Source organism: Saccoglossus kowalevskii, chromosome 1 (assembly GCF_978046115.1).
Source record: "Saccoglossus kowalevskii chromosome 1, keSacKowa6.1, whole genome shotgun sequence".
Classification (NCBI taxonomy): Eukaryota; Metazoa; Hemichordata; class Enteropneusta; family Harrimaniidae; genus Saccoglossus; species Saccoglossus kowalevskii.
The window spans coordinates 30,080,208-30,104,661 of NC_140641.1; the positions used below are offsets into that span (position 1 = coordinate 30,080,208).

Below are 24,454 nucleotides of genomic sequence, written 5' to 3' on the forward strand. Positions count from 1 at the left end.
ACCAATGCATTTTCAAAACCGTAAATATTGTAATGTCTTCATAAATTGAGGGTAAACTGGTGGTAAATCGGCGTTATTGCACGGCAAACGCTCTATGATAGAATATCACAAGTACTGTACTAGTATATACACCTGGGAATAACTGTAAATCAAAGTCATGACCCTACAATATCAGCTTTAAATTATTGAACATTTGTACTATAAGGGTCACTCGGTATCCTCTATTCGACCTGATATTTGTTACTTTTGCTCGTTCTTTGAAACGAGACGGAACGGGTAGGACGGGACGGGATTGGGTTGCACGGAAATTGCAAAAACACTGACTGCACGAGAATATGATTGGAATATATACTTTTAAATAAATGACTTTCTAATAAGAATAATTCTCTGGAAATATTTATTTATTAATCAATTAATTATTTGAATATTCTGCATGCTAAGAAATGTGATAATAGATATATACATTTCACAAATTTGGACAAGGATTCATGATCGGTATACAGTATGAATGTAATATTTTCACAACTATTATGAATCTATGTTTCAATGAATGCATCTTATATATAGTTACGGGTTCGAATTCACAAGACCGGCGACTGATATAACTCCGGACGATATGCATTCTGTCTTAGCTGTGCAAAAAAATATTAATGTGTCACTTAGTCAGTATTGTTAAGTCCCGTTTACCTATGAGCTGAATTCAAGGCACCCACCCTATTAAAGTGTCACACTTTAAATGCCAATGCTTTTTTTCATCTAAGCTGTTTTCACTATTTGTTTCCCTATAAATATAACTGCTATGTCTGCAAAAAGATCACATAACAAAGCAATGTGTTTTTTAATGTTTATATTGTAATAATTACATATCAACCGTCGGCTATTCATAGCATTGCGTAGTCAACTGAAACAAAAAAAAATGCACCAAATAGTCAACTGTTCAAACAGGGAAGAACTAATGTATATTTGCGATCAACCCTTTATCTTCCCAGGGTTCAATACACCTGTTCTATACATCGCGCCCTCTAGTGACGGACGCTTCAGTGACGTCAAAATGACGTAAATGGGTAACGGTCAAGGTCGTTCAAATCGACAACTATGTTTGGTTGTGTCGTCGTTAGTCTTTTAACATATTCCAAAACAATAATATATCTTCATTGGTGGGCTACAGATCAAAACAATACCCGAGTCGACTCCTTGAACGGTCTTCGTGCCACCCATTAACCTCATCCTAGCGTTTCGTAGAAGGACGTGTTTTGATTAGAACACAGTAAAAAGAGTACTGCACAGAAAATTGACCCATGGCGTTAAACACAAACCACTTCCTAATTCACGCCAACGGCTGTGTGTGATGTTAGATGGCGAGGAGAACCCATTAAGCCTACCGACAGCGATCGATGAACACCACAGTTAAACTAACTCGCGATATGGAAATGTGAAATATTTCTGTAAATTAAACTTTTCACGTTTGGAACATCTATTTTCTGAACACGAAAAATATCTAGGATTTCTATTTTAGTTTCTTGTGAAGTGCACGAGGTATGACATGTTTGAAATTGATTTGAAATTGATTTGAAAATGTTATATTCATATATTCAATCAACATTTACGCATGTCTTAGTAAATGCGCTATTTGTTTTCAAATATTGGCGAGAACATGATATTAATTGATGATAAACAGCGGATGATTCTGGTTTCCGTTTTTAGAAACATAAATTGCAGTTGAAAGCAAAATATAAAGTCAATCGTACAACCACCTGTTACCAAAGATCCGTCATCATGACTTTGAATTTGAGCAGCGACGATGTATGTCCTATTTGGACGGGAATTAAAAAGCAGCGGCTTTAAATATGCAAAATAACAACCAAAACGCGAGCCGCAGTAATAGCATTAATCACAGTCATTGCCACGCATCGTCAGCATGAATCAGCCCATCGCTGATGAGCTGGTCTTTAATCAAGTCAAATCGCCGCTTAACAAAATAATAAAATTCATATTCCAAGCTGAGACGTTCTTTCATTATTGCTTTAACATTTTCCGAAGGTTCCTTTCGCTGTACGGATTTGTAAGACTCCACGAGCCCCTTTTCTTGCGTCTGCTGATATGCCTCGGGGGCCCCTTGAAAGAACTGCGGTAGTATCTGCTCCAGAATGAGTAACGATGTCGTGAATTCCTCTAACACGCCAACAAAGATGAAATGTTTCAATACGTTTTGTTTAGCGGTTTCCAGTGCATATCGGGTTGGCTCGTAACATCCGGGGTCTTGGCCACAGAAGTAAGGGATGATGGCAAATGTGTTAGTGATATTGCATTCTGGGTGATTTTTTAAAACACAATCGTCGAATGTAAGATCCACGTTGCGCCCACTTGTATCACGTACCGACATACCGTCCCCAAACCGTGTATAGTAGAAAAATGACACCGTCCTGTTTAACGGATCTCTAATTTGATTAATCCAATACGGTTGATCGACGCCATAGCGGGCGAAATCGACAAAATTCACGTGGCGGTTGTATATAAAGGGAGGGTCATACGAGTCCACTTCAAAGGCAAATTCCGCCTGCTCGTGCTCAAGTAATTTTTTCTGGGTGAAAATTTTACTTTTAACGTGTGGGTATGACATTTTTTTCGATAGTAAATCAATCGTGTGAATAAGACTCCTGCTACCGCATTTACCAACTCTGTTGAACACCATTCGTGTTATGTTTCTGGTAAATCGTAAATCTAGGGGGAGACCGTCACTTGCATCGACAAGACTCTGTTTCAAATGCGTATTTTTCTCCTCTGTAGTTTCCGGATCCGGTTCAGCAGCGCGTGGGTCGAGTGGTTTCATTTTCACGTCGATCTTGACGTCGAAAGTTGAGGACAGATACGATATGAACATAAACGACACGGCAGCTGTGATAATGAGTCGCCAGGATACATAATACCCTCGGATCCGCAACATTTTTTCCCCCACCAATATCAACAATAAATCACACAAAAATACAATCTTTCGGAAGGACACTTAAGCACACCAGTTACCATGTGTACATTGTAAGACCTGTGAACGACAAACATGGTGAAAGCTATTAAAACGAAAGGCACAAGTGACAACACAAAATACACACCATTTAATAAAATTGACCCTTATTAATATCGTACATTGAACACTCTCAGCGCAACAAAGGCATTCCCGCCGCCTTTATAAATATTTATAAATTTCACAAGAAGGCCATTGAATAACGTTTTCTATGACGTTGTTTCGCGCTGAGCTCGTTGATTGGTTGAATTTAATTGCCACAGAAATGTATAAATATTTACAAAAAATTAAGGGAATGAGTTAAAAATAAGGAATTGATTTCGCAAAGGTAGTTTGTGGTAACGGAAATTTCAAGTGGACTTAAATTCTAGTATGTATACGTTGTTTACATACTTTTGAGCTAAAACGTGCATGTTATGGACAGTTGTCTCAAAAAGTCGAATCGTACAACATAGTAAATAATGTATTCGTGCTATATCCCAAATATTTTTTTTTCGATTTTTCGACTGTTATGCATATTATTAGCAAGACATAAACCCTTAGAACACGTTATTTTTTCAAAATGGAATCATTTTTTCACAATGGAATCATGTTGGCCATGTTTATTTCATTTATGCACGAAATGTGTGATAATGTAGTAATGTGATGATAATATATATAGGTTTTCCTGCTATATTATCATCACAATACTACATTATCACACATTTCGTGCACAAATGAAATAAACATGGACAAAATAATTCCATTGTGAAAAAATTATTCCATTTTGAAAAAATAACGTGTTTTAGGCGTAATCCTTTGCTTAATCTCGTAGTACATCCCACACGAATGACGTACCGATTGATTACTTAAAAAAGATTGATAATTGCATGCTGCCATATACCTAACTGGCATCAGCTTTCAAACTGATGTTTCGGTTAAAATATTGCAGAAAACAATCTGAATCTAGATCAACTCGACGGAGAATGATGAGAATATTATTTCGAGGTAAATTTATTTCGCTGCCAAGTGTGAATAACTAACATGTTTTTGTTAAATAAAATTATTTCTTATTTCTTTTTGAATATAGCCAGCCCTAAACCTATATCACCATACATTCTTGTCTTCTAATTACTGGCGTTGGTGGCGTGGTTGAGGGGTAAAGAATCACAGTCACTTGGGGGCTGAAAATCAATAAATACTAATTTTCAAAAAAAATCATCCGCTATACGTATAAAAATAAACAAGTTGTGAAACACGGCACCTAGTAAATCGACACCCTGTCGGTTTCAAATGTTGATTTCTTACCTTAAAATGCGAAACAAAAAGTGCAGAGGGGGTCAGGTGTTATGTTAATAACCATTGTTCATAATCGCTAACTAGGTTTTATTCAAAACTGCACAAATCGCGCGTTTTCTGGTGATATCCGACAATTTCATGATCGAAAATGGCCAGCAGCCAGAATCAAGGGGGATTCGCACAGAGTTCTGGGTAAATCAAGTGCGCATACTCATTTTCAGCCAATCAGGCGTGCCGTAACAGCGAGTATTTCCTTCATTTACCCAGAACTCTGTGCGAATCCCTCTTGATTCTGGCTGCTGGCCATTTTCGTTCATGAAATCGTCGGATATCATCAGAAAACGCGGGATTTGTGCAGTTTTGAATAAAACCAAGTTAGCGATTATGAACAATGGTTATTAACGTAACACCTGACCCCCTCTAAAATTTTTGTTTCGCATTTTAAGGTAAGAAATCGACATTTGAAACCGACAGGGTGTCGATTTACTAGGTGCCGTGTTTCACAACTTGTTTATTTATATACGTATAGCGCATCATTTTTTTGTTTTTTGAAAATTAGTATTTATTGATTTTCAGCCTCCAAATGACTGTGTTCAATCGATACTTGGACAATGGGGCGAAATGTATCGAAAAGTACAAAATTTAAAAATGGCGACTTTCCAGCAGAATGAATTGTTGTCAATACAGCCAGAAAAAGAAAATAATCGTTGGCACAATAATATAAACAAATTTCACAATCAGCGCCCCAAAATAAACTGTTGAGGATGTGCGTCGGTTCAACGTGCCAATGACAGCGTTTGCCCGTTTGTCGTTTTCAGTCGCTAGGTATATTACGCATGCGCAAGGAGAATAACAAATCACAAGTAAACATTCACAAACGGCACAATGTAGATTTCAAGATATCACTATATTTGGGTACTCCCATGGTGCTTCGCAGTTGTTGACAAACTGTTGACATTAAGATGAACTACTGTATTTTGTAATCATCACAATGTTATAAGTAAGGGGTTAATCCCTCTGACGTGTTATATTAACATTGGGGGTACCACGATGAACCAAAGCGTCCACATTCACTGACGTAGCGATACATATCTACACTTTCTTCCCGCCAATTCATTTTAGGACCTTATGTTTGTGTTAATTTCATTTTAGTGTGAAGTGACTTGAATATAAACCATCGTTTTTTTTATTAATCTACAAAAAAAAGAATGGAAACCAAATATAGGACAGGGTTACCTCATATCGTCTCTCGATACATAAACACTCAAATGTCTAAATAATGATATATTATCTCCCCGGTGATAGTCTAAACTCAGACTAGACCAGTCTGAATAAGATAATATCATCTCCACAGAGATGACCAATACATAATGGACCCAGTGGGATAACATTATCTCTCCAGTGACGATCAATACATGTGACAAGTGAGATAATATTATCTCTGTATGGAATATTCTTGTTAGATAGATTCTATTTACACGCGTATCGATTCTTGAACTATAACGATTTTTAATTTGAACTCATCGGAGAAAATATAATATGTACATTTACGAATAACCATATTTATAATTTCCAAGGCCGCGTTCCAAATTCACGGGTTTTGAACACAATGCATCAGATGTTCGTTCGCCTGAAAAGAAACTATTTTCTAAATTATTAAATATTGTTATTCCACGACCACCTCTATGTGTTGGGGCATTTTATCATATATAATGTGATACACCGATAAAGTAACAACTGTTCTCAATTCAGTGTATTCATTGACCCACAAAAATATTGGTAAAACGTATTCATTGCTACCATATACCTAACTGGCATCAGCTTTCAAACTGATGTTTCGGTTAAAATATTGCAGAAAACAATCTGAATCTAGATCGCGCAGTTAAAAAAAATACGCTGGTGCTGTCATATTTATATACACTATATTTTCCAAATTTTATTTAAATCGACCAAGCTATATTATTTTTTCGCGATGATTTTGTCACAGCTGAGAAGTCACTTGATGTATGTTTGTTTAAATTCGATTGATCGTTGTGGCAACATCGACGGTCGGTTATAAAGTTTGTTATAAACTTTGTTTGGTCGCCCGTGCAGTATCGACATCGGGCTACCGCGCGTTTAAGAACACATTCCGGAGTATAATATTGAATCATGGCGGTGGTCTGTCTATCTGTCTAGGTATATTGGATAAGAAATTGCGTCTATCTGGCGCATGAAGTAGACGCTGTTTTTTGATAGATTCATTTTCGAGTATTGCCCCATCACTTTCACGGGATATACCATTTGTTTCTTAATACTTCAACGAGAACATATTTTCAGTTCCGACAGGTAGAAGTTAATTGCCGGGAAATCCGCATTAAACATGGGTAAAATTCGTTCGCCGCCGGTCGTTGTCAGTCGCCAATAAAAAAATCAATATTATTCCGCGCAGTGTCTGAATTAAAACAACAAAAAACATACCTAGCGAGCACTTACCGCGTCCGTAGGGCCGAGTCGCATAGGTCTTGATATTGACGGTTACTAGCCACGATGCGCTCAGTAATATCAATCTGGTATTACAGTGGGTCTGACGTGTGCTTATCATTGACGGCCGCAGTCAGTGAAGTGAAGGCACCAAATTAAACATATGTGTAAACAGCCGTATAATTTGCATTACAGTGTATACCAACTGAATAGTGCCTATCGTCAATGATCCGAGCAGCCAATCCCATACATTACAACTGTGAACAGATTAAACGCGATGCACAGTTGGCATAAACACAACGCCCTCTTGACTGCCCGACGAGATATCCACGTCAATTTGCTCAGTTGATTTTTTCTTTCTAATTCTAATTTTTCAATCCCCGATTACATCACATAATGCCTATGGTAAATTATTTGTTTGATATCAGAAGAGAAAACCCACATAAATCTGTTCTTTCAATTAAATTGTTGTCGCTAATATAAAAATAAAACATTTTTATGATACGAGTACATTAAATTGTTAAATCTTTGGTCACCCATCAAGCTATTAGTAATTATAATAATATTATTTTTACCACCTACTACATCCAGGGTGCGTGATTGAAATAGACGTTTGTTTTTCCATGCAGACAAATTCTGCGACCTTCTGTACCGAAACACATGGTCACGTTATCTCCGTAAGCCGATGATATTAAAAACGTCAAATCAATGTTTTACATACTGAATCCCGGTATACGTACAAGCAAACAAGCAAATAAATATAAAAAGAAACGGAAATATAATACCCCAAACTCACAGACAGTTAAATCTTGCAACGACGGTATACCGAAGGCGAATAACGATTTGGATGGGAATTGTCACATGTCATCATATCGCTATCCCGGTTGCCGAATAAAAACAAATTGGCATGAACGTAGTTTAACCGAAATCAGTGTCTGTTTATGCAATTCAGTGATATTATTGTATGTGTAGTACATAGTGTTTGATGAATGTTATGACCAGTAAAGTCGTCATTGTTCCTAAATGTACGATGTGCTGACATTCGGAGTGATATTTAACGACATGAGTTCACCATACTGACCTTCAAATGCCTTGTTCAATAAAGGTTTTAAATGGTGGCGCTCTCCTTGGCAACCGCTCGCCCCCTGATTTCGTTGAATAGTCACTTTGTTATAACATTTCATTAATCGTACATTTTTATGAATGGATAATTAAGCAAAAACGTCAATAACGTTTACTAATCATAGTTACGTCAATTCAATGATATCACATTTTCAACAGTTCCTCAATACACTGACATACATAACATCAATATACATAAATAAGGTCTTCATTGGTAGATTGTTTTACGAATCATCCCATACATTTTTTAATTGTCTTGCAAAATAATCGACTGAATTTCACAATTCCAGATCTTAAACAAAAGTATCACTAATCGCAAGTACTGTTATTGCACTAATTAATCAACTACTTATGCAAATTATATAATGTGCATATGATTATTTCAGATAAGACAGAAGAAATTGACAATGCCTCAGTCACGCAGAATACTGGCTGAAACTGATAGAATTTGAGTCTAGATTCGAAAATTTTGCTATTGGGAGTTTGTGCGCTATCGTATGTGACGTAAGAATAATTCCTGTAGTGATTTGAAGGTCGTGGCACTGTGACGTTATTTGTTGCCAATCAGCATACGATTGTTCAACACCAAATGTCGCTTACTGAATAACACTAGCTCGCGATCTGCTGCGACAACGTTGTCCATAGGTTGATTTTTTATCGGGTAGAAGCATGTATATTTAAAACAAAAGCAGCAAACAGCACTTCTATACAATAGGTTCTCGCCAACCACTGCGCACGCGCATGCGCGCAAGACATGGGACGGCCATGGCCAGTATTGAGTTACGTGTGCTGGCTCGATGATTACCAAGTTTTACATATGTTTTAATCGGTGTAACATTAAGCCAAAATTACATTCGAAGTATCAAATGAATAGACAATGGATGATACGCTAATATTTCAGTCTGAAAAGTTTGGCAGGCTATAACTTCAGAACTATGAAGCACATCACAAATCCGAAATCCGATTTCAACTATTATTATTAGTCCCTGTTCGGACGCAGTCCGAAAACGGTTACTTATGGACTGACCTCTGTGCGTCCGTGCGTGCGTCCGCCTCTGTATCTTATACATGCCTGGACCAATTACATTCAAATTTCACACATATATCATATATACTATTATACATATGCACATCGATTTGTTTCACGATCTGATTCAAGATGGCTGAATGGTAGCCATTTTTGTACTAAAAAAGCATCAAAATCAAGCATTGCTCGGCTGTTATTTTTACAGCGAAGTGCTGTTTTGGGGATTGAGTCTTGTGACATTCTAAGAACATGACCCGACCATCTCAGTCTTTGGCTCTGAATTTCAATAATAATGTCCTTAGAATGTGTTTGCCTATAATGGTCATTATTGGAGATCACTTATCCGAATATTCTGCAAATTCTCCTAAGGTAACCATTGTGGAAAGGTGATAACTTGGTCATGTCGGATTTTGTTACACGCCAGCATTCGGATGCATAGAGGAGGACAGATTTTACATTGCTATTGTGGAGCCTGAGTTTAAGTTTCTGACTATATTGGCCGGATTTCCAAATTGGATTTGGTTTTACGAAAGCATTCCCGGCTTTGGCTATTCTTGATTTGATGTCTTTACTTGTGCTGTCCTTTTTGCTCACATTACTGCCCAGGTAAGTGAAATCATCAACTTCATTGATGGCCTTACCCTTATTTTTAAGTGGGTTTTGGTTGTTGTGTTAATTTTCAATAGCTGTGTCTTTTTCTCATTGATTGACAGTCCTGTTTGTGCTGCAAACCTAGAGAGCCCGTTGGTCTTTTCTTGCATGTGGTCTAGTCTTGATGAAAGCAGAGCTATATCGTCTGCAAAATCCAGATCGTCAAGTTTGGAGAACATGGACCATTATATTCATCTTGCTTTGCCGACATTTGTGTCTCTCATTACCCAGTCAAGGGTAATAAGGAAGAGCATGGGTGAGAGTATGCATCCTTGTCGTACTCTTGAACCAGTCTGAAAGAGCGTTGTCTAGGATGATGCTGCACTCAAGTCTACATAAAATGTCTTGATTAGTTGTATGAGTTTTGGGTGAATTCCATAAGCTCTCGATGTACACTATCGAACGCCTTCCTAAAGTCAATGAAATTGAAAAAGAGTCATGCGTTCCATTCCAAACATTGTTCTATGATGTTTCGTAGTGCAAAAATTTGGTCAATGCACCTGAAACCGGCCTGTTCTGGTCTGAGCTATGTACCAATGGCTGTTTCCATTCTATTGAGAAGGATTTTGCAGAAGACTTTGCTTGGAATTGATAGGAGAGTAATTCCCCGCCAATTGTTACAGTTTGCCAAATCACCCTTCTTTGGAAGTTTTACGATGAGCCCTTTACGCCAATCCTCCGGAATTTCATTTTTGGTCCAAATACAGTGAAAAAGTTTGGTAAGGAAGTTTGTCGCAGTGACTATATCTGCTTTTAACATCTCGGCGTAAATGGCAGTGAAACCTGCAGCTTTACCATTTTTTTAAAACTTTGGAATGCTTTCATGATTTCTTCTGTAGTTGGAGGAACTATGTTGATATCCAAATAGTTTCTGGCTGGTTGAGGATGTGCCGGTAATTCTGGTTCTGTTTATTTAATACTTCTGTGAAGTGTTGGACCCAACATTCAGCTGGACCATGTTCAGAAGAAATGGTCTTTCCATCTTTTTCTGTCAAAGGAATAGATTGATTTGCATTTGCTTTGGATTTACAGAGTTCCTTGGCAATTTTGTAGACAACACTGACGAAATCGCCTCTTTGTGCTGCCTGCTCAGCTCGAGCTGCCTTATGGTTGAGACAATTCCTTCTGTCATTTTTAGCGGATTTCTTAACTTCCTTGTTCTTGTCTTGTTAACTCATTTCGGTACAATTCATTTAGCTGATCCTGAAGTCTCTGAGATTTGGTATTAAGCAATTTATTCTTAATTTCCTTCTTCTCATCAATGCGTTTCCAGGTGTGTGGACATAACCATTCCTTAGATTTGCTGGCTTTGTCACCAAGAACTTTCTTTCAGTTTCAACATAAATGTTCTTAATGTTATCCCATTTTGATTTTACATCTTATAGATCAAGATCTTCTAGGGCACTAACCCGATTTTGTATTTCCAAAATGAACTGATTTTTGACAACAGGTGATTTCAGTTGGTGTATGTTAAGTCTACTACAGCTTACTAGCAGCTGCCTTCCTTAGTTTAAGCTTGACTGTTGCACATACTAAATAGTGATTACTGAAGACATCAGCTCCACGTTATAAACGTACATCCTGTAATGAACCGCGCCACTTATTATTGACAATAACATGGTCGATCTGGTTTTTATTTCTGTCGTTTGGCAAGATCCAGGTAAAATGACCGCCAGTCAGCCATTTCGAATCCGATCTAAAAAATCAAAATAACGTGCATCAGGAACCCATACTGTTCATGTATGTACCAAGTTTGAACAAAATTTATCTGTAAACAGCCGAAAAATGCTTGATTTGAAGATTTTTCAGTGCAATAATGGCCGCCAATAAGCCATCTTGAATCAGATAGTGAAACAAATTGATGTGCATCTGTATGATATTATTTATGACGTAAGTGTAAAGTTTGAATGTAATCGTCTAAGATATAGGTCCGGACGCACGGATGCACGGACGCACGCACAGAGGTCAATCAACAAGTCCCCGTTTCGGACTTCGTCCGAACGGAGACTAAACAACCATTTATTAGCATGTCTTACAAGAACAGCGTTTTCACGTATTGATGAATCTCATTCCAATTCATCTAGCAATATACAGTATCAAACAAAAATGAAATGCTCCGGTCCATATTGCATGTTGAATGATATATGATAATTGCATACAGATAGCTAGCAAATAATTTGTTGGTCGACCACATTTTCCAGATGATTAGGTTCTGTTTGCATTTGTGTAGATAATGATCTCAATATTTCATCACGCGTGTGTGTCACTTTGGTATTATTACTTAGATTAACGAATGTAAAAGCTAACTCATTAATGAATATTGTAATCAATTACACTTTTAAAAGGTTTGGAGTCGCCAACCTATCAAAAGATGAATATATTTATAGTAAATGGTAGCCATTTTTTTCAATATTAGAAGGCTGTTACCGTTGGTTCCTATGGTAGCGATATTATGTTGTATATTTGTCTGACATTGGGGGAACAAATTATATATCATGATATTAATAGATCGTTTTTGTTCGTAAGAAATACACTCTCAATCTGTGATGTTGCCTTGTGTCCCTGTAATGTAACAGCCTGACACGTGCTCGCACACAAATATACGGTATGATGGTTTGTAACGATCCCCTTAATTAATTCTTCTGAAACTATATAATCAGAATATGCATGTCATAAATTTAATGCAAGCTTTTGCAGAACAACATTTTTCGAACTTTCGAGACAAATAAAGACATACAGATAAGTCATCGTATCCAGCCACCCTACATGATTTCAAATGGTTGATAGTCTATATTTATTATTTCTAGTTGAGGCATCCCACTCAACACGTTTGTTTACGGTAGCATGATAGGGCAGGTTATTATAAACACCATTATGTGTGCCAGTTTGTAGCGGTAAGTTGTCACGCTGGATCTATTTATAGCATGCCAATTTAATACTTCAGTTACCTAACACTGGCAAAAATTCATGGTCTTTATTATTTCACATAGAATATATATTTAAGATCGAAAAGGGTACACGTTTTCTTTGCTAATTGTGCACAGGATGCATTCGGAATTTTTCGTAGACCTCAGACGAAAATGGCCACCAAGATCTCGTTGAAAGCGAGAGAACCACAAGACTTGTGTTTGTCCCTCAGTATGCGGAATTTTCAGTAGACCTCTGACACAAATGGCCGGCAAGATATCGTTGAGAACGAGAGAACCACGAGACTTGTTTTTATCCCTCAAACAGTGTTTTATTTGTCGATTGTATATTGCTGCGATGTTTTATATTCACATATACCCGTAGTAAGTAGTTCATAACGTATTAGATCGCAAACCTCACATACATTGTGTTGTGCATTTTCATTAAATTCGGTTTTAGTATTTAGTAAATTTTTATGGGTACTGCGCAGAATCCATCAACACCAGTTAATTATAATTGGATCGTCCCTCTTAATACTGAATACAGATATAGTTAATTAAAAAAGTTGTGTTGTTTCTAATAAGGTCAATATAACCTTCCCATAATTTTGATTCATTATTTTTTTCAGTGTTGTGTTAAGGTAGAAGCATATTCATCATTGCAAATACACAAATATATTCATTTTCCAATAATTTTTACTTCGGGCAATATAAGGATATTGACTTTAAAAAAGCTGGGGGTCACCAGCTTAATGTTTGTATTTTAGTGGATAGTGGCCATCTTGACGGTATTATAATGCCTTTGTCATAGGCTCCTATGGCGGAGATATTATGCCATATCACAAATTTTAGGCTTGTGACATAGGCTGAACAAATTATCTATTGTGAAGGATAGGATAATTTGTGTTGTCCTCAATTATTTCAAAACGTTTTACAAAGTGTCATAAAATGCAATTTTTGTTAACATTATGCTCTATGGAATAGAATAGCGAGTTTAAAATACATCACTGTAACACACAAAATAATGATATTTCATGGTGCCATGGGACAATAGCTTCATGATTTTATATAATTAATCAATGAACATTGTCATGTGATTTATGATTTATGACCAACTTTCGCAAAAAGCTTCTACCTTAAATCGGGGGAGTCGTCACCTGCGCATGCGTTAGATGACCATAGCGTGTCATTGTTTACAAACAAGCGTCTACCCATGAGCATTTGCGTTGTTAGCGTGTGTTGTTAACCCGCATTAAAATGAAGAAACTAACTAAAAACGGTGCCCATAAATTATTTTGTTCACATTCAAGTTGCTTTAAGAGAAATGTAAGTGTAAATAATTCAAATTGGTTGCGTGATATTGTTCGCATCTTCTAATTTAAAAATTAAAATAGGAAACAAAATGTTGAAACATGGTAAGGTAGTTCGTAAGGAAATGTGAGACTTTAATCGTGTGAAATACGTCATAATAGCAATCGTGAGAGACACGTCATAATAGCAATCGTGTGAGATACGTCATAATAGCAATCGTGTGAGATACGTCATAATAGCAATCGTGTGAGACACGTCATAATAGCAATCGTGTGAAATACGTCATAATAGCAATCGTGTGAAATACGTCATATCAAACCACGTCACGTGATATATACGAAATTTTGCGCCATTATAAAAGAAAAATATTATATATAAAAAAAACACATAAATTTCACAGATCCAGGTATTTTCTTAAGGACAATTCACTATTAGCGAGAATTTCTCTATTATTTTCTCTACAAATTTGACAACTATTTATTGAACAACAATAATTCCCAAAAGTTCCCAGATGTATGACTGGGTCATGTAGAAAGATAAACTATATGTATTACCATAGTTACAATGCTATTACTCTGAAATACTAACATGGGAATATTGGACACCTATATTATAATCAGCCAATTTGCATAAGTCTTGTACCAGCTTTTATGTAGCAGTGAGGGCAAATTACTAAAATCAATTATTGTTAGATTAGTGACCATGATTTGCCCTTATAATAAAACAAATCACATAGTTGATTTTCATTTTTATTATGCTGATATTCGAATAATCCAATGAGAACAAAAATATGAAAAGAATGTTGCTGATTCAAAATTACTTTTTTACACAATGGAAATATGCAAATTAGACAATTAGCATCACTGATACTTTAAAGATTTTTCTATGAACTTTAGTAAATTCATTTGAACAATGTAATTTTAACATGATAAACACTTATATTACAAATAATTATAAATTTCCGAATTTTATGCAAATTAAATTGTGTGCACACAATTGACGAATTTTATATGACCTAAATATGACAGTTTTTTTTTAGATATCATGGGTTCTGAAGATTTTTGTATGTGTAATTTCCGACATTAGTGATAAAGAGAACATTGCAATTACTTTATAAATAATATATTCACCGTATGGCTACTAAACGAACAGCTAAATATCTACATTTTAAAAAAGTGAAGGGAGTGCTACAACACAATTATTCTATTCTTGACTGTATTTATTATAGAAATTACACATTTAGATGAAAATTGTTTGTCTTTTTTCTGCATGCGATAGCCGTGGTGAATCATGGGACTAAAATCAGATGATTACTTAATAATATCACTTCAAAGTTCTCAACTGACTTTTAGAGAATGTGCTTGGCCTTCAGTTATGTGACATTGTTTGGCTGGATAGCTTTCTCTTGTCAAGAAAACTAACAGTGTGTATATCTTATCTGTAGGTGTTTACAAATGACAAACATTAGAAGTAATTCTTCTTGATATTATCTAGGCTTTGTTCAATTATGTTTGTCGATCATGAATATTAATGAAGATGTACATATAGAGTGCGCCCTGGGTAACTTAGAATTATGCTTTTGTTTAAAGAAGAGAAGAATTAGCATATTTTCACCAGAAAAAAATTCTTTTCAGCAAAATAAATATGACACTACATAAAGTTAATGCCAAAGTGACATTTTCCTAATTTATTAGAAAAACAAAAACATTGAAAAGTCCCCCAAAGATATCTCGCTAGCCTACTCATAACATATCAAACGTTGGTCATAAATCACATGACAATGTTAATCGGCTTATTATGCACAATCATGGTAATTTGAAACGGCATTCCTCTGTGTTAATATTTTTAAAAAAAAGTGAATTTTTTGTCACTTTTTGATTTTTTTAAATAAAGAAGGTACCCAATCAATCACAATATGCACAATTTGTTTACTCTATGTCACCAACCTAAAATATGAAATAGCATTTTTCCACCACGAAGACATATGGTAAAAGTGTAAAAATATTGTCAAATTAACTACCACTCACTAAACATTGTCTCAAGAAATAGGTTGGTAATCACCAACTCCAATATCATTTTTGTGAAATATATCAATTCTGAGTATTTTTTATTTATGAGTAGTATTCTAGCTTAAGTAAACAACATAATACCAATTCACTTGCCACAAGTGCATTGACACATAGCACACTTTATTTACTGTGCGAATATTGGGCTACACACATGAAGTGACATAATGTGACATTGCATAACATATGGAAGTACACTCAGCGACTTTCTTATTTTAAGGGAGTTCGAGTCAATTCATATTTTGCATTACTGCGCATGTTACTGCGCATGTTATTGCACATTATTGCACGGCATTATAGAACATAGAATTAAATATATTTTTTTTTAAATGCATTTTAGGTTATTGTTTCTCGAAATATAGTCCGATGATTTGTTTAATTTTCAATATTATGATAGTCATGACAAATAATCTTCAATTCGACTCGAATCTCCTTAAACATGACATCTTATCTATGTACTTTATGAAAAGACTGAATCAGTTGAGTTCTCGGTAACATAGAATACCAACTATACGTATTTGTGACAAAGAAGTACAAAAATCAAAACAAATGTCGATCATACCTGTAAGAAATACCGAATATCCTAAATTCAAGTGACAAATAGAAAATGCGATATGGTTTTCACACTAGGTCATATAAGTAAAAATAAGTCACAGACGCGATTTACCATTGCTGTCTGAAAATGGCGTGGCGAAAAAATATTTACGTCATTAATTACTGTTGGTCCCTTGTCCAAGGATAAATTAAACTTGTTACATCCACAGTCATAAGGATGAGTATTTATTTAAAAACCTTAATATAACCTCCTCTATACTAAGATATGTCATATTTCTTTAAAAGGAAGACAAGGAATGTCCCACAAAATATAAAAATATTTTTGAACTTGCCGACTTATTCTTCATTTAAGTTACTTTATATGTACAAGCGTAAATGCATTGGGTCGAGGAACGTATCTATCCATTGTTCAGTCATTAGGGAACAAACTGTTCAAGTTGAGATATAAAATCCAATTATATTAATGTTAGATCAATTAGGTCTAATTACTGTAAAAGTTTTAAAGCGATTTTCAAATTCTGTAAAATTCAGGAAAAAAGTACAATGACAGGCCTTATTGAAGTAAATGTGAGAGGAAATAAATGGAAATTTATAAATTTACATGTGGGGTTATGTAAATATATTTCCTATATAGCTCAGACAATAATATATGCATGGCTCTCAAAAAAAATATAATGTTCCTACTTCCCAACCGTGAGTTAATTAATGTGTTCCACGTGAATAATTCGTAATATATGTGATTTCCATATTATTATTGTACAATGCAATCCTTTCCTCCGCGTTCCTGGAGTAGAACCACCATGTCTGCGTGTTTATTTTTACCAGCTAACCTCATTGGAGTTTCATATGTTCGATCTTTCAAGTTGACATCAGAATCGTAGTCAAGAAGCAGTTTTGCAGACTCAAGGTGTCCCTTTTCTGCAGCGTAATGCAATGGCGATCTTAGAATTTCGTTGAGTTGATTTGGATCAGCACCTTTCTTTAGGAGTATTTTCACCACTTTTTCATGTCCACCATAGGCCGCAGCGTGTAGCGGTGTCCAACCCTGGAAATCTTTGGCGTTCACTTCACATTCTTTCAAAAGCAGCAACTCCACTACACTCAAGTGCCCGTTCGCAGCAGCGCGATGCAGAGGCCTATCTGTCAGAGGTTCGTCATAGGCTGCCCCTTTGTTGACAAGAAATTCAGCAGCAGCGGTATGTCCCTCAGTTGCAGCAAAGTGTAAAGGAGTGAGCTCCCAGTCATTCTGTAGAACGATCTGATTTATATTGCTCGACTTTTGTAATAGCGAATTCAGGATAACCACATTACCATTAATGGCAGCACAGTGCAAAGGTGACAGTCTACAGGCAGGATATTCGAGGGGTGCTCCATGCTCAAGTAATAATTCTACCAAGGCCTGGTGACCAAACGCACATGCTGAGTGCAATGGAGAAAGTCTTGTGTGAAATTCTTCATCCTCATTCCCAACAATATTCAAAGAAGCCCCATGTTTGATGAGGAATTCGACAGTGTCACGCAACCCGTTAGCCGTTGCAAAGAGTATAGGTGTATCATTATCTTTTGTGCAGGCGTTTACATCAGCACCATTTTCAACAAGATATTTAATCATCTCTAGGTTTCCTTTCATGGAAGCAAAGTGTAGTGGGGTCTCATCTGATCGATTCCTGGCATCTATGGTTGCTCCCTTTTGATGCAGAAGTTTCATGATGTGTAAATGTCCCTTTTCAGCTGCTACGTGAAGCACCCCGTCTCCGCTTTTCTCCACGGCCGATATTTGAGCACCTCGACTCAATAACAACTCACAAATATCTTTATTGCCTTTTACTATTGCCATGTGGAGCGGCATCGAACCATGGATGTTGGGCACATTGACAAAAGCGCCATGCATCAGTAATTGTTCCAATATGTGCATGTGGCCTTTCCAGGCAGCGTAGTGTAGCGGTGTTGATTTGAACTTGTTGAGAACATCAACTTTAGCGCCAGCTTCCAAGAGTTCAACGGCAGCTGCGAAGTGTCCTTTATTTGAAGCATGGTGAAGTGCTGTAGCATTGTCAACATCCACGGCCTCCAACAACGAAGGCTCTCGTCTTAGGAGGATTTTCATCACACTTGGCTGGCCATACTCTGCAGCAAAATGCAATAATGTATGTTTCTTATCTGACAACGCTTTAACACTGGCCCCTTTGTTCACCATAAATTCGACTACAACATGACGTCCGTGTTGGCAGGCGAAATGTAAAGGTACACAGTCATTCTCATTTTTAGCATCCATGTCGGCCCCTTGACTGACTAGGAATTTCACTATAGGCAAGTGACCGGCTGATGCAGCTAAATGTAACGGGGTGTTTCCATCAGCTCCCGCGGCTTTGACTGACCCTCCATTTTGCACGAGAAGTTCTGTGAATTCTTTATGTCCATTTTGCGCTGCATAGTGTACCGAAGTATACACCTTGCCATTCCCTAAGTCAGGAATAGCCCCCTCACTAAGCAAATACATCCCAACGTTTAGACGCCCTCCATCAGCTGCGTAGTGAAGTGGGGTATTCCCCTCCAATGATGCAGTATTAACTTCAGTGCCCTTCACCAATATGTGTTTAACAATGTCCGAGTTCCCTCTGTGTGCAGCAAAATGCAGCGGTGTCTCGCCTTTCATGTTTTTGGCGCTGATGTTGGCGCCTTTTTCCAACAGCATGTCGAATATACTCAAACATCCATAGTCTGCCGCCCCATGCAAAGCTGTTTCCGAGTTACCATCTACCATGTCTACATCAATTTCGGGGAAGTTTTCTAACAGGTATTTAACAATTGGAACATGTCCCCACCTAGACGCCATTGACAAGAGACTGATGCCTCTCTTTGTAGAAATTTTCCAGTCCGCGCCCTGTTCTATAAGAGCTTTAACACATTCTATGTTGCCGGCTGCACATGCGACATGTAGGGCAGTCTCCCCTAACATTCCTACTACGTTTACATTGAATGTTTCTTCACATAGTCTTAGAACTTCTTTCATGTTCCCACATTTTGCAGCTTTATGCAGCACCGACTCTTCCTTCTCAGCAGCATCAGCTTCTCTAATGATGCTAACGGCGTTCTCGGCTTTCATTTTCCTGGCTATCTGCAAAGCGGTCAGTCCGTGATATTCACTGGTTTCATTGTCAACTTTCATGGAGCACAATTTTACGAAATCGAGCGTTCTGTGAAAAAGTCCACCCATTACTCGTATCTTTCCGTGTATTATCGCTTTATGCAGTAAAGAGAACCCATTTTGTGTTGCGAACGTGTTAACAACTTTTGTGAGTTCTAATGCCCCTCTCCTGTCGTCGGTTTCCAGTAACTTGAACAGTCGCTCTTCCGCGGTGACATTGTCGTTGATGGACTCTACGGAATGAACAAAGTTAAGACAAGTTATTATCTAGTATACACAGTAAGATTATTAAACTAAATACCGCAAGTCGGTTTTTTTTTTTAAAAAAAAACTCGATTTTATTCGTTTAATAAGCACAAGGCAAACTACAGTATTCTGCAGATTTAATTGTATGTAATTATTTTGTCGTTTGTTCTGAAACGATATATCATTTGGTACACGAGTCATATGACTGGTCAGTGGCGGATCTAGGGGGTTCTTGGAGTCCCCCCCCCCACGTTGAAAAAAATATTCAATTTCTTTTTGTATATTAAAAAATCATTAACTTAGTCTGGGGATTTTAAAGTTTGGACCCCCCATAACAAATCCTGTATCCGCCCCTGCTGGTATATACCAGGTTGTATCATTGTCATTTTATCTCGGAGTCAAAGGTGAGAATATTTATCTGTCAACATGTCGCCATAGTGCAACTGTGAATACATTATTATAATGTCAGGCAATTCGGCATTTCAATATCATAGTTTTTCTCGTTGAAAATTTGTTCAAGATTTTTTTTATTTCTGTTAAATTTAAACCAGATAAACATAATTTCTTATTGACTACAAATTTTATCAAATTATTTGAACATTTATGCAGCTTTATTTTATTGAAAAAGTGACAAATGGAGTTAAAATGGAATTTAGTATTTTATTGGATTATGGTATATAGAGCAAGGCTACTCTGTTATGGTGAGAAATCATCTATAAACAACATGTGACACTAATCAATCAAATCCATCAGCTGCATTGCGATTACATTTACAACAACAACGACCACACTTTGAATTATTTAATAATAAAATTATATATGACAGTATGAGCTATCTAGAAACTGTCGTTTAATTGATTATATTCGGGCCGTATTTTTTTTAAACCTGGTCTTATATAGCCTTTGTCCGCCAGCAACCCGAAGACCCAGAAGTCATGTGACATGCACGTACATGACGTAATAAGTCGAATTTTATTTCTTATCTGCTGTCTATGACAATGACATACAATGATAACAGCAGCTATAATAACGAAGACATGGGAGATATGTTTGTGACGTCTACTAACGTGAGAAATCTAATAGAGTCATCTATGTTTGTGTCGATTTGCGGTACACTCTCGACGATTCTGAGAGTGACAACGGCGGATGTACTGGCGGTAGATCACACAACAGACAGATACCTAATACGAAAGTGACACCAAGTGTAACTATTTTTCGTATTTCCAAAAGAAAGGTCACCTGCACACTGTACTATTTGCTATTACTCTTAATCGCTCAAAGAATAAGTATATAGTTTTATACAATAATAAGTAGCATGCATGTTAAAGTGGGATTATAATTTTTAGAAAAAATACAGCAAAAATTCCTTTAAAGTACTATGTTGGTGTATCCAGATATAAATATGGATATAAAGTGGGTTAGCTGGGTTATGTTAACAGTGTCCAGACTAATTTCAGAAAATAATTTATTGTGTTATTTATATGTGGTTATAATATCAATCCAAAACTCATTGGTGTAGGCTTATTAAGTTTGTGGGAAAACTCCAACTTACTGCTGAAAATGTTTCCCCAAAATATGTTTTTTTTATTTGTGTTATTTAGTAAAATAATTTTGCAAATATTTAATATAAAATGAAACCAGCGTCTTCTACACAAATGAAACAGAGTAGTAAGAGCTTCTGTTCTCAGACCAGCAAATACGTCAGCAAAATAGTTTTAAAAAATCAATCTACAATATAATAACAACACGGATACATACATCTTATGTCACATGGAATGATTTCACCACCAGTGCAAAAAATTAAATCCTCTCCGTCTCAAACTAAATCACGTGACCAATTTTTCATCCGTGGCCGTAAATCTATTAGCCTTTCTTGCTTATATGAAACTGTATGATTTATACGATATTTTAATGTTCGAGAGAGACGATCTTTTTGAGGTTGTTTATCAACACCAACGGTAACATCTTAGAGATGTCTAGCCTACATGGCTAATCAATAATTTCTGCAAAAAGTTATGCTAACTACACACTCAGTTTGTGGTTGATTCGTCCTATTTCCCGCGATTTGTTTTGAAATTATGTTTATAAGCGAAGGAGATTGAAAAAAAAAGAGACATCGACGACATCCTCGCCATCAACAAACCGGCTTGAGCACTCTCCTGTTATGACTTTGAGTGACCATGTTGTCATGGAAACATGGACAGGAGCAGTGGTGACGTGCCATCACCTAACACGTACCAATACCGAGATAACCAATGAATTCGAACACGAGATGGTACGGAAAACTGATCTGTTGTCATGCAACGAATTTGAAGGAATGTGTCTCGAACGAGGTCGACGTCGGGCTCGTCCGGGGCTCTTAATTTATCGTCGTAATTATTTATCATGTTTCCTTTTAAATCCCCTCATGCAATGTTCACAAAACACGTTATGAAATGTTGATGTTTACATGATGAAATCAACGACAGTCCACAGTGACGGTATCATTGCATCCGTATGTGAACCGTGCCGATATTAATCAACCAATTAAATTACGTGACGTTTAAATTTTTTTATGGTCTAAGCAGGCTATAATTGTTAACATATATATTTAGAGTTGCCACCAAAATATACGCCATATATATCAAATCGTATTTATTTGTTATCAGTTTTATCACAGAGCGCTGAATGCGTCGGTGATTTCAGTGGTCAAATACGAGATATACGTGCGATGACCCCGCTATGTGTCTCTGATTAAGTCAAACAAACACATACGTCATGCTATTTACATACATACATACATATGTAATTATTAACGACGGCGCCGCTGTTGTTCTACGTCGGTACAAACCGAAAGGATGGTGGGTAAAGGCGAAATTCTCACCTATGAGCCGTCTTATCGGGCCCAGGGTCGGTCAATGACCATGAATTTATTCAGAATGTCGACGTCGCCGATTACAAATCCAGTTTGTAGAATTGCGAGGTGCCATATGGATGCGGTGACGTCATCGTTCTCTCTCCCTCTGTCTCTATACAGTGTCATTCACGACAAGTTTAATATTTACCGGAGAGTACGCAACATAGCACCGAATATTGACCTCGCCCTATTGTACCTATATAGTCACGCCATAACACAAGCTTCCTCGTTTATTATATGCACATGGAACAAACATGCAAGAACTGTTTATAAATTCCAATTAAAACTACATTGTTCTGTTTACATTGTGTCTCAAAACACGATCACCGAATGGTTGTATTGTTATACTATGTCCATCCACCCGCTTTTTGTATTTTTTTGCTGTTTAAGCTAGTCTTTTCACCCCCACATCGGAGTACTTCCTGAACGAGGTTTAAGCATATATCGTGTACCCGATCACCTGAGGCAACGCGATCTTATAATTAGCTAATTCGTTACTTGTCAATGTGTTGTAATGAAGCTGAAATACGAGGAAAACAAAATATGGAAGATTCAACTTACCGGGCACCGTCATCGCGTAGATTTAGAGGCGGTTACGTTCTTCGAAGAAGCCAGCACACCGTGTTGGTTTCATCTGATTGTGTGTCAGCATCATTCGACCTTTGGTCATCGTGTCACGTGGTATATCATGTATATTAATACACGTACAAGAGACATACTTTTCGCGGCGCATGTGCACAACCCGTTCTACATAACTTAACAGGTGGTTGCCATGATTTTCTCCAGCCTATGTGGTTGTTAAACAGATATTTTCCCACCAGTTACATTAAATAAATACTGTAAAATCCAGCTAATATACCCTTTTTTCTATATTTTACATTCAACTTGATTAGTGAAAATAAATTCCATACAAAGCACCCGAAAGGTTTTTTCGGTAAAAATTAATTCCAGCTAAAATAAAGTATTTTACAGTAGTTATTAACAAGACAAGAATTACACGTTTATCTGTTGTATGTTTATTTGAAAATTATTTTTAATGAGTCAAGACGAGACATATATAATCCACTGGCACCCAGAAGGGAAAAAAAACGTTTCACATCCCATTAGTTGCTTCAACAATACGCTAAAATAACAGGTTACGTAAGAACATGCTGGGTGGTGGCATGTGTGTAAATGGGTGCGGGTGAATGTGTGCTGTGTCAGTATTGGTCAGTGTTCGGCGTCTTACGGATCAGTACCAACTTAATAACAATTAAATCCGCATGATCTTAGCAATCTGGATTCGGACCCCAAAGTTCTGACTACCAAACAACTTGAACACTGTTTTTTACACATGCAGTACGGGGGGGGGGGGTTAGAAAACATTGATTTGTCGCGGTATTGTTCAGCCATACCTTACCGCGCGCAGCTTCCATGCGACGTAAAATACAATTTTTTTCACTTTACATGACTTTCAAATGTACGCTGCGTGACTGCTGTGATGATTCGGCAGTTGATTGCTTTTAACCTTACAACTAGTAACTGGTCTAGAACAAAAAGATGTTAAACAACGTTGTGGTTTATGCGGGCATTGTTTTTGAAAAGCCGTATTTAGCACATTGTTGTCTTGTACCTCGACGAATTTGTTAAAGTTTCACCAGCCTGGGGTTCTCTGTCCAATGATCAGAAATGAACTGTTTACATCAAAATCAAACTTCTATACCAAGCATTTTCTGTTAGGATTAGTCTGCTCCTTTCTCTCCTTGAAAAGTTCATGTTTTTTCCAG

General features: G+C 36.9%; 2 protein-coding genes across 3 annotated transcripts; both read right to left on the minus strand.

Moving 5' to 3' along the window:
- Positions 1-383: 383 nt before the first annotated feature.
- LOC100375447 (uronyl 2-sulfotransferase-like) lies at positions 384-6,922 on the minus strand. Of its 2 annotated transcripts, none has more exons than XM_002740596.4 (2): positions 6,773-6,922; positions 384-3,040 (listed from the first exon to the last, which is right to left on the minus strand). In XM_002740596.4, the coding sequence occupies exon 2, from the start codon at positions 2,942-2,944 to the stop codon at positions 1,898-1,900; it is 1,047 nt and encodes a 348-aa protein (XP_002740642.1). In that variant the 5' UTR covers positions 2,945-3,040; positions 6,773-6,922; the 3' UTR covers positions 384-1,897. The 2 variants fall into 2 exon arrangements, with proteins under 2 accessions (XP_002740642.1, XP_077870408.1); XM_078014282.2 differs by having other exon boundaries at positions 6,758-6,922.
- Positions 6,923-15,432: 8,510 nt separating this feature from the next.
- LOC100375597 (uncharacterized) lies at positions 15,433-23,373 on the minus strand. The gene is made up of 2 exons (XM_002740597.4): positions 23,250-23,373; positions 15,433-19,779 (listed from the first exon to the last, which is right to left on the minus strand). The coding sequence occupies exons 1-2, from the start codon at positions 23,260-23,262 to the stop codon at positions 17,150-17,152; spliced, it is 2,643 nt and encodes an 880-aa protein (XP_002740643.1). The 5' UTR covers positions 23,263-23,373; the 3' UTR covers positions 15,433-17,149.
- Positions 23,374-24,454: the final 1,081 nt, after the last annotated feature.

What these genes read in the sequence shown, in the direction of transcription:
- LOC100375447 (XM_002740596.4), bottom strand. Translation starts at nt 2,944, where the DNA reads ATGTTGCGGATCCGAGGGTATTATGTATCCTGGCGACTCATTATCACA.